The 16,287-nt window shown below is 46.2% G+C and overlaps 4 protein-coding genes across 10 annotated transcripts in view; all 4 read left to right on the forward strand.

The window, feature by feature from the left end:
* Positions 1–4,357, forward strand: part of PRKAR2A (protein kinase cAMP-dependent type II regulatory subunit alpha) — a 68,462-nt gene extending 64,105 nt beyond the window's left edge. Inside the window, exon 11 of the mRNA XM_076346507.1 lies at positions 219–4,357. Within this exon, the coding sequence (XP_076202622.1) occupies positions 219–352 (134 nt within the window). The 3' untranslated portion in view covers positions 353–4,357. The remainder of the gene's footprint in view (positions 1–218) is intronic.
* A 2,595-nt stretch (positions 4,358–6,952) lies between these two features.
* RPP14 (ribonuclease P/MRP subunit p14) lies at positions 6,953–9,481 on the forward strand. Its single transcript, XM_076346509.1, has 5 exons — positions 6,953–7,038; positions 7,157–7,241; positions 7,979–8,055; positions 8,666–8,744; positions 9,402–9,481. The coding sequence occupies exons 1-5, from the start codon at positions 6,953–6,955 to the stop codon at positions 9,456–9,458; spliced, it is 384 nt and encodes a 127-aa protein (XP_076202624.1). The 3' UTR covers positions 9,459–9,481.
* On the forward strand, positions 9,409–10,052 carry HTD2 (hydroxyacyl-thioester dehydratase type 2). Its single transcript, XM_076346508.1, has one exon. The coding sequence runs from the start codon at positions 9,502–9,504 to the stop codon at positions 10,006–10,008; it is 507 nt and encodes a 168-aa protein (XP_076202623.1). The 5' UTR covers positions 9,409–9,501; the 3' UTR covers positions 10,009–10,052.
* A 2,457-nt stretch (positions 10,053–12,509) lies between these two features.
* PXK (PX domain containing serine/threonine kinase like) overlaps positions 12,510–16,287 on the forward strand; it is a 37,277-nt gene continuing 33,499 nt past the window's right edge. For all 7 annotated transcript variants that reach the window (XM_076346510.1, XM_076346511.1, XM_076346513.1 and 4 more), the window contains exon 1: positions 12,510–12,680. In XM_076346510.1, coding sequence (XP_076202625.1) covers positions 12,579–12,680 — 102 coding nt within the window. In that variant the 5' untranslated portion in view covers positions 12,510–12,578. The remainder of the gene's footprint in view (positions 12,681–16,287) is intronic.

Below are 16,287 nucleotides of genomic sequence, written 5' to 3' on the forward strand. Positions count from 1 at the left end.
TCTGTATTTATTCTTGAGGTCAGGTGTGTATTTCATTAATCTTGTTTCTCCAAATAACAGTACAAAGGGAAATAAGAAATATGATTTCTGTGGCTTCTATTGAAGCCTCAAACCCAAATGGGTTGGACTGGAGGTCTGTGTTCCGAGTTCAAAAAACAGGTTGGTGTGTGGTGTCCTTTTTGACAAATGATCTTGTTTTCACTTCTGTTCCTTTGCAGTCATGGATGTGCAAGCATTTGAGAGGTTGCTTGGACCCTGCATGGACATTATGAAGAGGAATATAACACATTACGAGGAGCAGCTGGTGGCAATGTTTGGCTCTAGCATGGACCTGTTGGATCCAGGGAATTAGGCACAGGGTACCTCAATGCCTTCTTAGTTCAAGACACAGAAAAGCCTCCTATCAGCAACACAATTCACAAGGAAAATGGACACTACGGAACAGTTACTGCTGCTGTCTTCTTGGGCATTTTAGAAACCATAAACAAGTCTCAGCACAGATGGATTGCTCACTCCCTGCCTCCACTTTGCTGCTGATACTTCATTATTAGACCTAGATTAAAGATGATTCTAACCCTATGTTCACTTACTTGGTTCAGAATGGCATCTGTCCAACAGCTCAAGTGCCTGATATGAAACCCAAAGTGTGCAAGATACAGAAGCCTCCTTCCTTCTGGTGTTACTGGTGGGATGAATCTTCAGATCAGTTTCTGGAGTGGGAGGTTGCCTGTTCTGCAGAGGCAACCTGTGGATTACGAGCCTTTTACAGGCTTATTACCTTCATCTGATGCTTTCCTTACACAATGTCAAATTTGCTTTTGATTGTAGCATCTGGGTTTGAAGTTAAAATATCAATGGAGCCAATTAATAAGGTGGCACTGAAGTTTTCGTCCACCTGCTGAAAGCAGCAGGTACTACAGCTCTTTAAACCAAGTAAACCGAGCTGGGGACATGGGAGAGTCTGCTTAGCAACGAAATGCAGAAAATGAATCATTACTATATTTTAAGTGTTTCTGAGCAGCAAAGAAAATTGTTTTTACTCTATGCTGCCCAAAAAAGTGCAGTGGTTCAGATCAAATGGCCTGAAGGTGTCATAATTGTCATCTCCCCAAATTTGCTCCTTGTTCCTGACACTGAGTACATTTTATTGTGGTGAGATCACAATATATGACCTTCTCTTGCTTACAGAGATCCTTTATACTGCTAGATTTCCCAGGGCACTGTTGTTGACTGGGTCAGTTTTAAAACTTTTTAAGGAGGTGAACTTTTTGTAATTTAAATGAAGACTACTTCTGTACTTGTTTACAGGAGCTCCCCCCAGTCCTAACATTTCACAGTATTCTAACTTCATTAGATACTTGGATGCTTCCAAATACCACGTTGATTTGCTAAACTTTCAAAAGTTGGCAACGTTTGACTTTGTAAAGCAAATGTCTTTGCTAACTACGCAGTTGGTGTGTTTGAGGAGTCTTTTTGGTTTAGGTGGTAACTACGCTAATGATGTTTATTTAAAATACCTGTTAAATTTGCAACATTTATTAGGTAGATTCTATTTCTATAGCTTTAATGACCTTAATTGGCATACTGCTGAGATTTTATCAGAGTATTATCTAAATAAGAATCAGACCATAAGAAGGACGTTTTTATGGTGTACAAACAGAATATTTATATTAAGACATTGAATTTGTAGGTAGTAAATCTAGTGACCCTTTGAATTTGCATTCTTCTGCAGCTCATGCAAAACTTACTGGTGTTTTATGGGGTTATAAAATTTTAATTGCGGATGCTAGTGTAACAGAACCTGCTCTTTTTATTCATGGCCACGTGAGCAAGAATAGAAGGATGCTAATGTTGAATTCCTGCTTCTAGTTATCACAGTGGACCTTTCTCTAAGGCACGAGATGCTTAGCTGCAACTCTAAGTTGATTTCTGGAGAATTTTTTCCCTAAATGGATGAGCTCCTCCCAGTTCCTGCAATATGAGTAAGATGGAAACTTTAAGTTTGAATGGCTGTTGTCCAGTTACTGTAATTGGAGTCATATTTTTATATAATGCAAATGATTTGTAATGGACAGCACTGAACTAGGTGTTTCCATATTATTAAAGTCCCGGTTGTGATGTCTAGTGACTGTTCTAACTGCATGTATTTTAGAACAGTGAATTTCCCTTGCTTTACTGGGCTGTTTTTTTGTTGTAAATTACAGCCAAAGAAGCAGCAGGTACTTCATTCATGCTTCCAAGGTTTAACACCAAAGACAAAATCATTCTTTTGATTACAGAATTAAAAAAAACAAAACCAAACCCCACCACAACAAAAAACCCAAACAAAACAAATCAACAAACAAAAACCAAGAAAAAATTAAAAACCACACTCATCAGGACCTTGCACTGAATACAGATAAAACTTTAAGATACTTGGGGCTCCAAGACAAGAGCCTTTTTGAAGCCAGCTCGTGACTGTCCTGCGAACCAGACATAAACTGGTCTCCAAAACAGTATGAGTTTCCGTGCTGCCTAAACTGTTATGTGAGCTAAAGAGAAGCTTGCTGTGAATAATCGTCAGCTGGCCTTTGTTGCTCCCAGGCAGAATATCCTCTCCTTTATCCAGAGGAGCCTGGCAGGTTGGGCTGCCTTACAGATGGATTCTGGTTCGTACAGCCTTTGTTTCTCTGCAGGACAGGATTGTATACCTCAGCATATGCAAACACTGGCAATTGTTCTGAAGCTTAACCAAAAAACCAGGCAAGGCTGATGTTAGATTCTTAAGGTAATTCTGCCTGGAAGGGAAGATCTGATGGCTTCTGGAAGTCAAAGGAAAGGATGAGAATGTAAAGTCAAAAGATTGGGATCCCATGCAAGCAAGAAGTTTTGAAGTTTTACCTTTCTCTAGACTCCCCGAAGCAAAGGCGTACTGGGCAATGCCATCCTGCATCCAGGATCCGTGTGACATCGCTCTGTGGTGTAAAGAGGCAACCTGACCTTGAGCTGAAAGAGAATGAGCCTGTAAGAAGGCTCGTCCATTTAAAAGCTATAATTTGCAATGTGCCTGATTAGTTTGGTCTGGTTTAACCAACCTGTTCTGTACAATTTTGGAGCATGAAGATAGTGAGAGAAGCTTGTAGTAAGATACTCAACGTTGCCAGGTATCTGGTTAGAGCACCAGCAGTGAGCAAAGTTGGAAAGCGTGTGAGTGGTGATACCAAGACCGGGGAGTGAAGCGAGGCGCCTGTTTGTGAAGATCTGCCTGCATCACTGTGTCTCAGCTCATTCCTTTTGACTATGACTGTTCATCGCAATTGTCGTGCAGAACGAGCCCAGGTTTTTTGTTGTTACTGCTCAGTGTTCAGTAAATCTTCCGTGGAGTCTGTGAAATTGGCAGTAGAGAGAGATCTAGTTTTTAATAAAAGAACTCAGCAGCAAAGTGGGCAAAGAGGGTAGTGTCTTTGAGACTTAGAGGGGAAAAAAGTCTCTTGTTTGTGATTCCCTGCTTGTGATTGTTGTGAAGTCAGTGAGAGGAGCTTTCAGTGGTCAAATATCCTGGCATATGGTATTTCGGTTTAATGTCACAGCACAGGTTTCACAATGTAAAAGAACAAAAAAGGGCAAAAGTGTGAGACTCAAAACTTTAAAAACAAAGTGCAATTTTGCACAGAGGGCAAAAAACGAAACCCCTTTGAATGTCACTTCCATTCTTTCTTTTCTGTTGGCTGAAAGCGGACTCTTGTTCTTGACATGTATTTGTAAACTAGTCTTGCCAAAATACAAACACTGTTTTTTTTTCACTCCAGGTAATTTTTGTTGTTACAGTTATTGCTGATTATTTTCACTTTTTTCAAACCATATATTTTATTTCATGAGGCCTTCCTTGTGGATTTCCTCCTGACGGTCTGTGGCACTACATTGCTATTTCGAGATGCAAGAGAAAGTCACTAACCTCATAGGAGACCACTCAACTCCGCTTAGCTGGCTGGAGCTAATAATGCGCTACTAATTTTCCTCTGCTCTGTGGGGCAGGAGGGGAATTAAATTCTGCATAAAGTTGCTACCTCAAGGCTCCAAGTGCTTTTAAAGGTCTTTCACTTGGGAGAATTTCATAAGACAGTTCTTAAAATTGGTCTGTTCTTTTGAGTTAAATGGGTTTTTTTTTTTTTAATTGATTCATTGAGGGACCCTTATTTTTAATGCATTTTACATTTAGTACTGGATTCTCAAAGGATGAACAGCTGTGAAGTTTGGTTCTTGCACTATAGTGTTGAACACAAAAGAAAAATACTTGCCATATAAACATATGGAACCACTCTGGGGTTCAGCTTCACTTTTGGTTAATAAAAAACTGACATGTTGTGTCCAGCCTTCCTGTACAATCCTGTGTGTGCTCTTTATTGACTTGCTGCAGCTGACATCCCCCCCCCCCCCATGCTTACATCAGGAGTGGACTTCACAGCAGCGAACTAGATGTCCTCGGGGTGCCTGAGTTACTGTTGCCTGTGCAATCGGAGCCTTACGAAGAACAGCACTCGCCCTGTTGCAATAACCAAAAGAGATTTATATGTTACCCGGCCACCACGTTTTGCTGTTTGGTGATAAAATTTTACTAATACCTTAAAAATAATACCAGTTTCTGTAGATATAACTGCTCCCAATAAAACTGGCTGCTCTGATACGTCTGCCAAATTATCGTAGAACTGATTTATTGTTTGAGCACTGTGCTATAACTGGTTCCTAGGAGAAACACAGTATTCCTGAAGGTCTCTTGCTGGCCTACACTTAACAGCTACTGCATTTTATGTGGCAAGCTGCCTTTTTTTTAACCTAACTAACACTTTGAAAAGAAAATTACTTTGGTACATGTGAAATTGCCTGTTCAAATACTCAATACTTGCTTTTGCTGAAGTTTTGTTTCTAAACACTTAGTATTTTATGTACAGTTTTTATATTAGTCTGGGAGAGTAGTTCAGAGGGATTGGGGTGCTGATCATGAGAAAGCCTCTGCCAGAATACAGTGCTTCAGCTCTGGGCACTTTAACTCAAGGAAGATGTTGACACCTGAAAGGGCCGGAGGGCAGCAGCATGATAAGCAAATATCTAGAAAATGTTACATTTTACAGAAGGATAAGGAAAAACTGTTTTTTTTTTTTTCTTTTTTTCTATGGAAAGAAGGACTGGGGGAAAGGGGGTAGGGAATATTCAACCATATGAGAGATTTCAACAAGGAGGAATGATCCCATAGAGATTAGGACAGGCCTATTAATATGGGGCATAAGCTGCAGCAGGGAAGCTGTTGATTAAGCATTTAAAAGATCTGTCTGGAAGACAGCTAGAATAGACCGCTTGGGGGAGCGTGAAATCTTTCAGCACTAATTTTTTTTTTTTTTTTTAACGGTTGTAAACTAGCTCTGCTGAATGCTTACCATATCTGTCTGAGCCAGGGGTGGATTAGATATCTCACAAAAGCCTCCCCAAGAGATTATGTTGCTCTTTTCTTATGAATACCTCTTTAGAATCACCAAGGGCTTTAGCCGACACAAATATGCTGTTTCCAGGCTTTGCGCCACATCAGCGGTAGGAAGATGAAAACAGATCAGTGCCTGTAAAAGACAGGGAGATGCGTCCTTTACAGCCCGACACGCAAGTAGGCTGTCGGTGTGCTAGGGCTCAAGTCCAAAGCTTGCCGGGCACCTGGGACAGAGGAGGCCGGGCTCCCCATGGGACAGAGAGGAAACCCCGAGGCCAAATAGAGAAAACATCTTGAACTCTGAAGTTCCTTTGCACAGAATGTGCGGCTTGATGGCAAACACCAACGGTGTCTTGTGAGTTGGGCCCTAACTCAAGTGCATCAGATGGATGCGCTAATACTGAAGTGTTACCCTGCTGGGGTGAATATTAATTCCTGGATAACCCTTTTTTTTTAAACAAGTAAGATTCTGTAAAGTTCTTATGCTGAGGATGATGTTTCGTCATTTTGGCAAAGATACTTCCATCCTTTCTGCTGTTTCTCTCCGAAGGATGTATTTCACACCAACCTTCAGATCCGCTACAAGGATTCATGCTGGTACTAAAACTGTGTTGTCTCCTCAAGTCGGTGTTGACCAGTGAGATACAAAGAGACGCTGCCAATCTGCTACTGTGTACTTTTCAAATCTGTTCCAGTTGTGTGTACTGCAAAATAGATGCTAGGATAACACAATGCCCTCAGTGTTGTGGTGCCAGACGACACACTCCACCAGAACTGCATCAGGACCAGCATAATTTGTTTTGAAGGGGAAGTGAAGGAGCATCTCCGCTAGCCCCTCTCCAACAGCATGTTTATTGTGGAGCGTTCAATATTTGTCTTTCTAAAGCTAAAAGCTAGCATGTAGCGCTCGGAAACACCATCTGTTCCCACAGCTTCCCAGAGATTAATTTCAGACCCGAAGACTGCTCGTTGCCTTCCTCAAGCTGAAAAGGCAAAGCTCGGGTTTCCCACACGGCGTGTTTCGGGGCTCGGGCGCCGGCCTTGCCTGGGCCTCGGCACGCAGGGAGGGCGCAGCGCCGGGAGGGCAAGCACCCCCCCGCAGCCCTGCCGACCGACCCTGCGGCTGCTCTCCTCGACGGCGTAACTGGCAGTTAACTGCCCGTGTCCCCTGCCCGGTGGAGAGCAGTTACCGAGCCCAGGCAACGCGCTCCTGCGCCTGGGGCCGGCGGCTCCCCCAGGCCGTCCCTCGGCCCCGGCTGAAGCAGTGGCGAGCGGCGGCCTTCCCCAGCAGCCGCCTCGGCGTAACGGAGAGGCCTCGGGGCGGGCCCGAGGCGACGCGCTCTCACCGGGCGCCTCCCGCCCGCGCACGTTCGCGCCGCCCGGTCGCCGTGGCGACGCCGAGGCGGGGCGCGGGGAGCTGACCCCGCGGGGCCGCCGTAGAAGGCCGGGCGGCTCCGCGCCGCCGTTGGCTCGGCGGGGGCGCGGCCTGCAGGGCGGATGGCGCGAGCGGAGCCGTCGGCCGCCGCCTTCGAGCGGCGGGTGCTGCGGAGCGCCGCGGAGCACCACTACCTGCGCGTCCGCCTGTGAGTGCGTGAGTGCGTGCGGGGGGGGCGTGCGAGAGACCCCCCCACCCCACCCCCGCGGCCGCCCCCCGCCGCCGGGGAGCCCCGCCAGCCTGCCCTCTGCTCTGCTTCCCCGCAGGGAGCTGCCGGACGGCGGGGCCCGGCCGAGCGTCGCGCAGTTCAAGCAGCTGGTGGTGTCGGCGCTGAGGGAGCTGCACGGAGAGGTGGGCCGGGGCCGGGGTCCTTCCCTCGGCTGGCGGCTTCAGGCTGGGCTCGGGAGGGCCGTGCGGGGGGGCGGCGGCGTGCCCCTGGCTTCCGCGGTCGGTTTTCTGTCGGCTCTGCCCCCCCCGAAACCGGCCCGTCTGGTGGGAGAAGGGTGAGCGCGGGGGGAGAGGGGTCGAGCTGACGGCGGGCTGGAGTCCTGGGCGTGCGGGGGCAGGATCAGCGTCTTCGGTTCGCTTCTCCGTTAGCCTGCTGCCCGCTCTCCAGCCCATGTCGTAACTCGCTCCTGATGAAGCTGGGGTTGTACGTTTTGTCTTGGCGCCCGTAGTCAGGCGGCTGCAGCGTATCTGGCTTTTAGAACTTGAGGCATCGATGCTTTCACTGTCGTGAGGTTTTAAAAGGAGAACTACGGGAAGGGAACAGCTTCTTGGCTGGGGAAGTCCACGGTACTGTTCCTGCTGCGTTTACGGCATTGCTGGGTGACTTTAAGCAGGTCACGTCACCGCCGGGTCCCTGTTTCTCCAGCTGTAATGTGGAACTAAAAGTGGCTTCTGTCTAAAGAGCTCTGAGAGGAAGGGTGCTGTATAGAATCTAGTGGTGGTGTAGCTGAAACACTCATGTGAGACTTGAGCGTAACTATAACACCTTTAATGATGTCACGTGCTGGCAGTGAATTCACTTGCTTATAAACCACTATAAGAGCATAGGATGGTACTTACTAGATAACACTTTTTCATAGGTTGGAGCAGCTTTGCCTGTTGATGTCTTAACGTATGAGGAAAAAACTCTGTCTGCCATATTAAGAGTTGTTAGCAGGTAAGGCACAGTAGGTACACACTTCAGATACTGCCATGAACGTATTTTTCATAAGAAAACAGAACTCTTAAGCTAAGAATGGTCTTTGAAGAGTTAAGCCTATCTTGCAGACATCTGCATACAGCATGCAGAAAATAAATAAAAATTCACTAAGATTCAGTAACCTATATGCATTAGTACATTATTCTTGCTCCAAAACAGAATGGTCTCACAGGAACTAAGCACCATTGAAATGTGTGGCGTTAAATCTCTTTCTGTAGTAAAGATGAGAATGGTTACCGGATTTAAATGGTGAAGACAGCTGCAGGTGATTTAGGGGAAGAAGGAGCTTAAACGCACAGAGAGAACAAGAACAGGGCCGGCAGAGTGAACTTGAAAAGGTTACAGTACGTATCCCTGTACGTCAAGGACGAGAGGCTGCAGTCATTGCAGCAACCCTTCAGGGCATCATAGCGTTGCTACTAGAACTCACTGATAAAATTACCTGCTGTTAAACTCAGTTAAGGTTTCGTTGCTCTTCATGTGACATATTTTTGTTTAAGATGTTTATGCCACAGGAAAACTGAGAAAAACAAATGTTATTAATATATTTCATTTTCTTTTTACTTAGTGGCCTCGTCAAGCTGTGGAGTGCTCTAACGCTGCTGGGCTTCTACCAGAACAGGAGGTGTGCCTTTCGAGTGCTGCAGGTAAAGCCCTGTGGGGCTGGATGGCTTCCCCCAAATGTCAGTTCTCGCTCTAAGGTTGTCTGGCTAGCTGAGCACACTGCCTCTTCATTGAAAGATGGCCTAGATGCGAAAACGTCTTGGTTTGGGAGTGAAATGCTTTTTAGTGCAGGTGTGTAGGCCTGTGTTTAAGCAATTCTCATCTTAAATGAATCTTGTAAAATGTGCCAGTAGTGGCTGTCTCATTACTTTATGGTTTCATTCCAGTGAGAAGTCCTGATCTCATTAATACATCTGCAAGAAAATAATTTCTGGAAGGTTTTGTTCTTGGCCCACACCTTGGTCCAATCTTTTATTTCCCCTACCCCATTTCTTCCCTTTCTAATAGTCACTGTCGACTGACCTCGTTTAAAAATGCTCACATAAACATGCACTTCCAGAGCTTATTTTTTTTCCAGAGGATGCTGCTTAATACAATGAGTTCCAAGAATTCTTTGTCTCCGAAGCCATGGCTAAACAAAAATCTGCTTGGGCATAGCTCAAAGTTTTTAATCTTTTATGTAAAAGGGAAATTTAAGTATTTTCAACTTTGAGTGCCTTCGATGGTGATTTTTTTTTTTTTTCTTAATGCTTTGGTTTGTTTCTTGCTTTGTTTTTTGTTTTTTCTTCCCCCCAAACTAGACATCTCCATTTCTTCTTGCGTTATCTGGCAACAGTAGAGAACTAGTCTTGGACTGAATGCAGTTGTTGGTTTGGTTGTACGAAACAGAAGTTGCTTGAGATGTTGCAGCTCTTCAGGCGTGGAATTTCTGGAGGGGATTTCCGACCAAGAGCCTTGACAAAGCTAACAGTTATCAACTCCCTGCTTGGACGTCCCTTCCTTCAGAGTTTACACATAAAAGTTGGAGACAAAGCCGAACTTACCAAAGCTTTTACACAGAATGATGTTGTTACTTTTTCTGATTTAACAGGTGACACAAATCCTTTGCATTTAAATGAAGATTTTGCAAAGAAATCCAGGTTTGGGAGAACTACTGTACATGGAGTTTTGATCAATGGACTTATTTCTGCAGTTCTGGGTACTAAAATGCCCGGTCAAGGTTGTGTATTTCTTTCTCAGGAGATCCGATTTCCAGCTCCTTTGTACACTGGTGAAGAAGTCATAGCTGCAGCAGAAGTTAAACGACTGAAGGGTTCTATTGCGCACATTTCAGTATCATGTAAAGTCAAAGGAAGTGGAAAGACTGTTATGGAAGGGATGGTGAAAGTCATGGTGTCAGACAGTTAGAGCTGTTGATCCTACGCTACTTTACTATAAAGGTCAGAAATGTACGTTTGGTTTTGACTCGTCTTTTTATGCGACATCACTTAATCCAGTAAATTTGCAACAAAACCCCTTCAAAATGTTTCAAAGAGAGTGCACAAACTTAACCTTGATAGAACTGCATTACACTTAGAGTTTTTCATTTTTCCCTCTGTACTGCCAAGATGAAACCAATGAAACTAGGCACTTACTGTGACAGAAGTGGCACGCTTAGATGAGTCTTTGCTCTGCTACAGTGGGAAGTCTGGAGTGGCAGGGCTTACACTGAGGCTGTTCTTTTTGGCAGAATCACAGTCCAGACTAGCTGTGTTCAGTTCAAACCTGTTCACTCGTTAGCAATATAACGACTTTGTAAAAAGCACCGGTGGGAGGGGACGATGCTGTGTGTTTAACAAGCAGAAGAGAAGTGGAGGTATTGATGCACGTGTACTGCAAGATCTGTTGTAATCTCCGTGGCAGCTCTAGCTGATGTTGGTGCAGTGTGCTCTTTTGCAATGTTCTAGCTAGTAAAGCCTTCCTTAGCTCTGCAAATAACTAGTAGTCAGCCTTCACATAAACAATGTACTCTGCCTGATGCAGCTGGAGATGTGGCTCTCGTAATACTTTCAAATTCTTGAGATACCTTACAAAACCTGATTATAAACAAACAAAAATTTACCTTTAATGATAAATGCCTCTGAAACTTGCCTCCCAGAAGCAGAATGAAGGAGGCTTTTAAAAAGCCGTATTGTCACCGCTCGTATTTATTCCCTCCTTATGCTCCTGTGGGCAAGACAAGCAGGGGCAATTTTGTTGAGTAGTAACTACATGGCTTCTGTCGGCTTATTTGACTGTGTGAACATGTATTCCCCTTTGCCTGCTGAGAGTACGTTGGTTGCTGGTAAAGTAGGCTTTTGGTAAATTCATTGGTAAATCATCCGGGTTAAATTATTTTAGTGCCAACATAAGATTACTATACACTAAGAAACTTTTTTTCAGGAATGATGGGGAATAAAAGTACAGGCTGTCTTCAGTTGGTGGCTCATACAATTTTCTGGCAAAACATCTGTTATCCCCCCATAACTTTTCTCGGTTGCAAATAACCTCAAAAGTTGTTTGCTATGAAAGGAGAGTTTGTCCTCAAGCTGTGATGAAAGCTACTGGTAAAACCGTTGCGCTGTCTGGGCGTGATGTCTTGTTCTTAAATGCAGCTGCGCTGTAACAACAAACCCAAGGTGTTAAGTCAAACTGGATCAGAGGGAGGGGTACCGTTTAAGCTGTTCGACTTCAGTATGCCCTCTATTTTCAAAGCACAGGGTTTGGCTTGTTCACAGCATGGAACGAGTAGTTAGTGAGAGCTTTCCTTATCTGTTGTGCGTAGGAGTCGCTTCACTTCCCGTTTCCTTTTCTTCTGCCTTGGGTCGCTGCCTGATCACTGGCTTTTGCCGTACAAAGCGCTGTTTTTCAAAGCGGGCATACTCCTTCCCTCATTCCCCATTCACCTGCCTCTCCAGATGGGAAGCTGTCACGTTAATGCCTGTTAACAAAACGAATCAAATCTGTATCTGACCTCCTGGGTCACCGTAGAAGGAATAGTTTGGAAAGATTGCTGTTCCGGACTGAAATTTAGCTGTTTAACCACAGCGCACGGCCCGTTTTCCCGTCAACGTGGAGCTGCGAGACAGAGACGAGGCTGTTGACGATAACTGTTTGAAGCGTACGACAAACTCAGGCTCTGCAGTCTGTCTTACAACATCGTAAGTGAGATTAATTCCTGCATACGGTGTGAAACGACAAAAGGAAACGCAGACGAGTGTTCACCGGGCAGCGGGTTCCCCGAGTGCTAAGTAGTATTGAAATGAAACGTTTTCCACACTGCTGCAATGAAAGTCAGGTTGCGGAACTCAATTTAACAACAACTTTAAACCTGTCTTTTGCAAAAATCCCTCAAAAACTAAAATCTACAACTGGAGTAGAAGATAGTGGATGCTACTTCATTTTTTTTATGATCTTTTAACTACAAAAAAACCTCCTAAAAGGTAAAGAGCAGCAAGCGCACCAGCCCTTTTAAGTTCCTCTCTCTGCGGGGGCCCCTCGGGGCTAATCCCCTTCCCGCAGCCCGCGCTGAAGCTACCGCGGCCGTTCGCGCCGCCGGAGCGGCACGGGGCGCCCGGCGCGGAAGACGTGGGCAGCGGGCCGAGCTACCGAGAGCCAAGCACCGGGCGGTGCTTTTCCCGCTTCGTCCCCCGTTACTAATCCCGGGGGACGGACCCCGCCGTGCCACCCCCCGTCTCTCCCCCGCCGCCGCCGCCCGCTCCTTCCCGGGGGCGGGAGCCGCCGCGCGAGGCCGGGCCCGCCCCGAGCGGCCGCGCGTGCGGGCGGCGGGCGCTGCGCGGCACGGCGCCCCCTGGCGGGCGGCGGCGGAAGGCGGTCGGTCGGCGGCGCTAAGGCCCGGCGGCGGCGTCGCGGCGCTGCCGTGTTGACAGCGGCGGCCGCGCCGGGAGGTGCCCCGGGAAGCAGGTTGGCGGCGCCGGGCTCCCGCTCCTCGCACCGGTATGGCCTTCATGGAGAAGCCGCCGGCCGGCAAGGTGCTGCTGGACGACACGGTGCCGCTGACAGCGCAGATCGAGGCGAGCCAGAGCCTGCACTCCCACACGGTGAGCGGCGCCGGCCGGCGGGCAGGCCGGGCCGCGGGGGGCGGCGGGAGCGGCCGGTGCCGGGGGGGCAGGGGGAGCGAGGTGAGGTAACGGGAGGGAGACGGGTAACGGGGGGCGCGGGGAGGGCGCCCGGGGCGGTACCCGGGGTACGCGGGGCCGGGCAGGGGCACGGGCGGTGCGGGGGGGAGCGGGGCTGGGCGGGGGCCTGCGGCTCAGCCCGGCAGGAGCGAGGCCGAGGGTAGCGGGAGGCGGGGAGGGCCGCTGGGGCAGGGCCCGGGGCAGTTGCGGGGGATGGGCCGGGGCTGTGCGGGGGTCTGGGCGACTGGTGTGGTGCTGGGCGGGGGGGTGAGGCGGTGGGGGAGGCAGCGGAGCGAGACCCCAGGAGCGCGGGTTTCACCTCCCGGGCGGCCTGGGGAGCCCCTCCGACGGGGATGTGGCGGTGCCGCCGTTGCCTGGTCTCCTGCAGCGAGCCGGGAGTTGTTCGGTTCCTTCCCCTCCTTTCTGTTAAGCGGGTTTTCCTTCCGCAGCCTGCCACAGCGCCCGGTGATGGCACCGTCTGGGCTTTGCGGGGTGCAGTCAGTGCGTGGGCTTCGGGTTGCCTCGGACTCGCGTCCGCTCTGAGGGAGGCCTTGTGCCTTCTGACTGAATAAGTTGTTGTAATCTCTGTTTTTCTTGGGGTCTGTTGCAGCGTTTGGAGCAGAGGTGGGTTCTGGTTGCCTCATTTTGGTAGCTGAGATGAAGTTACTTTTGAAGGGGCTACATTTGCCTCTGGGTCCTACTGTGCGACTGTAGTGAAGGCTGTAAAGCTGCAAGAGACGTAACTGAGGGTACAGCCCCACTTTCTTTGTTGTGGGGGGTGATGACACTCAGCAGAACGAGCCCTACCGTGACTTTTACGTCACAGATTAATTCTTCTGGGATGTCTAGTACACATGCACACCGCCTTCATAAGAACAGTGCTATCTTTGAGCATGCAGCAACAGTCCAAATTTCATAATCTCCTGTTTGCAGTTATTTTCCACTTTAAAAACTAGGTTTACTTATGGTATGACCAAGAAGTACTGTGAATCAGAGAGAGAACTGGCTGTCACTTCTGATTCCTGCTTTAGCTGAGAGCGGGGATGCTGGGCTAAAAAGGAGGCCAGAGGTACTTCAGCAGCAGGTACGCTAGCGGGAAGCGTGTTTTAAATGGAGACAGGGTGTTCCTTCTGCCCCTTAACACAGCTCTGATTCCAGCCTTGTTGATCTCTCTTCCTGGTTCCTTGCATCTGGTGAATACTCTCAACCTGAATGACAATAATTGTAGGTTTACCACAGGATATACAACTAATCTGTAGACTGTCTAATTAAATACTCCTTCTATAAGTAATCTGCACTTAAGTGTTTTTTGTGTGAGGAACTCGCATTAACTAGTGTTGCAGTCTTCCTCTGAACAGAAGTTACGTATGAGAAATTGTCCAGAAGATCTTGTGAATCTAGCAGGCTATGGCTCTCAGTTGTTGCAACTCCTCTTACAAATAAAACTAATGAGGTTTATTTTCTGGCAAGCCTGATACCTTTTACCTGTTTCAGTAGCTGAGGGGTGCATGTGTCAAGTGCTATGAGAAGTTGTATAACTTCTAATACTCCCCAGTTAGCAGTCCAGATTACAGTTTCATTAACTTGTTTCCATCATGCCTTATTACACTTTTTTGCTAGTGCAAATGACAATAGCTTTTTGTGTTCTTTCCTTTGGTGTGCATGATTCTGGTTAGCAAAAAAAAAAAAAAGTAATAACATTCTTTTGGAATGAGCACTTGGAAGTAGTTTTTCAGTCCAGACTCTGTGTGTGTTGTCTTGTCTGGGTGAGTGTGACAGCAAATGTTGCTTCCCCCCCCCCCCCCCCCCGTCTTTCATCTCTGTATTCTGTTACTAACGGATGTTCAGAAAAAATCCTCTGCTGATTTGTTCTGATCTTTTGTTAATAATAGAATGCTGGAGCACTGTGCCTTTTGATTTAGAATCTGTCTCTAAGATACATCTATTAGTAATTGTTTGTTTTACTGCAGAAGCCCTGTTGATAGTTGAAAGATGGCTTGAAGTGTGTGTAGCACAGATGGTTTATATAGAGACAGTGTGGGATAACAAAATACAGGAAGCCATAACACAGACTTGGTTTCTTATTTGATGTAAGTCAACTATTTTGTCGTTTTGGACACTTCATCTTATGTCCCTGGTATCTGAATAATTTGTTTATTGGTGGGTGACACTGTCCCTGATTTGAACTTTCCTGGTTTAAATAAGCCACACAAATAGATCCTTATGTTTGAAGACGTGTGTAAACGAAGCCCCTCTAAGAAATAAGGATTGAAGTGCTTTTGTGGGGCGTTAAGACTGTATTTTACTTTGTCATATTATAGTTGTAAGGAAGTAGGTTGTCATTAACTGAATGCTTTTTGGGTTTGTTCCTCATCCCACCTCAAAGCAGTATCTTCGAAAGATGTAGATCTATACAGTTCTTCATCCCAAAGTAATGTTTGGAGAACTAGGTCTTTGCATGCTAGACTTGTTCTAAAGCTGAAATACAAAGGCATCCATGAATAAATTTTCTATTCTTTTGTCAGCAGTATGTATTAAGATTTTATAATGCTGCTTAGTGTTGCAAGAATTGCTTTAAACTTGCATTTATAATTTTTTTCCTGTAGATCATTGCCTATAAAAGCACTCACATGAAGATGATTTAGGCCCAGGTTAGATGCAACTTTAACATGGCAACTGAACTAGTAATAATGTAAGCCTTCTATGGGTGCTGAAAATAGCCAGTCTTCTGAATAACCAGCTAAGGAAAAGGTGAAGAATTTCAGGAAAAGCTCTGTAGACATGGTGAAATACCACGCAGAAGACCAAAGCTTGTGTCAAATGAATAGTTTGCTTGTCTATTGTTCTAAGCAGCTTCTGTTAATTTAAATTTAATACAACAGACTGCGTAAGTGTAAACTTAATAGTGTTGAATCAAGGGCTGTACTTGGCAGAGGCTGAGTTTCTGTTTCCTGGGGATGAAGGTGAAACTAAAAAAGCAAAACTGGAAACAAAACCCGAAACTACTACATACTGACCTGAATTCTCCAGAAACCTAAGAAGGGACAAAGCTAGTATTTAAAATGTTCTTTTGAGGGTTTGCACTTTTTGCTTAGGAAGGGCATGTCAACCCCCTAGTAAATGTGGTTTTTAGATTGTTAGGAAATAAACTGCAAAATTTTCTGATATGCTCACAAGCTCTTTATGTTTCTTTCAAGTCAGAAGAGCTCAGAAGTTCTTACCTGAGTTAGTAAATCTCAGCTGGTACATAATCTCCATGCTTTTGTGTTGCAACAAAGAAATTGTCAGCTGAGGTTTTCTTTCTGCATATTTATTTCCAATGATAATTGAAGATGAAAATGATGCCTTTTCTTTTTTACAAAAATAGTTTCCCCGGTTAAGTGTGCTACAAGCAGTCTGAGTTTTGTTGGAATGTGCACTTACATACAAATAATTCTATAGTGCAGTGTTTGTGGGGTCCTTTTCATTTTGAAAGCCAAATAAATTTATATTGCAGGTGCATTCCAGGGGCACCTCACTTAATAGATCT

The sequence above is a fragment of the Aptenodytes patagonicus genome, chromosome 8 (assembly GCF_965638725.1).
Source record: "Aptenodytes patagonicus chromosome 8, bAptPat1.pri.cur, whole genome shotgun sequence".
NCBI lineage: Eukaryota > Metazoa > Chordata > Aves > Sphenisciformes > Spheniscidae > Aptenodytes > Aptenodytes patagonicus.

Bases quoted from the DNA above. Each gene is read 5' to 3' on its own strand.
- RPP14 (XM_076346509.1), top strand. From the start codon at position 6,953: ATGGCGCGAGCGGAGCCGTCGGCCGCCGCCTTCGAGCGGCGGGTGCTG. The intron at 7,039-7,156 runs GTGAGTGCGTGA...GCTTCCCCGCAG, and splicing joins CACTACCTGCGCGTCCGCCT to GGAGCTGCCGGACGGCGGGG. The intron at 8,056-8,665 runs GTAAGGCACAGT...CTTTTTACTTAG, and splicing joins ATATTAAGAGTTGTTAGCAG to TGGCCTCGTCAAGCTGTGGA.
- HTD2 (XM_076346508.1), top strand. From the start codon at position 9,502: ATGTTGCAGCTCTTCAGGCGTGGAATTTCTGGAGGGGATTTCCGACCA.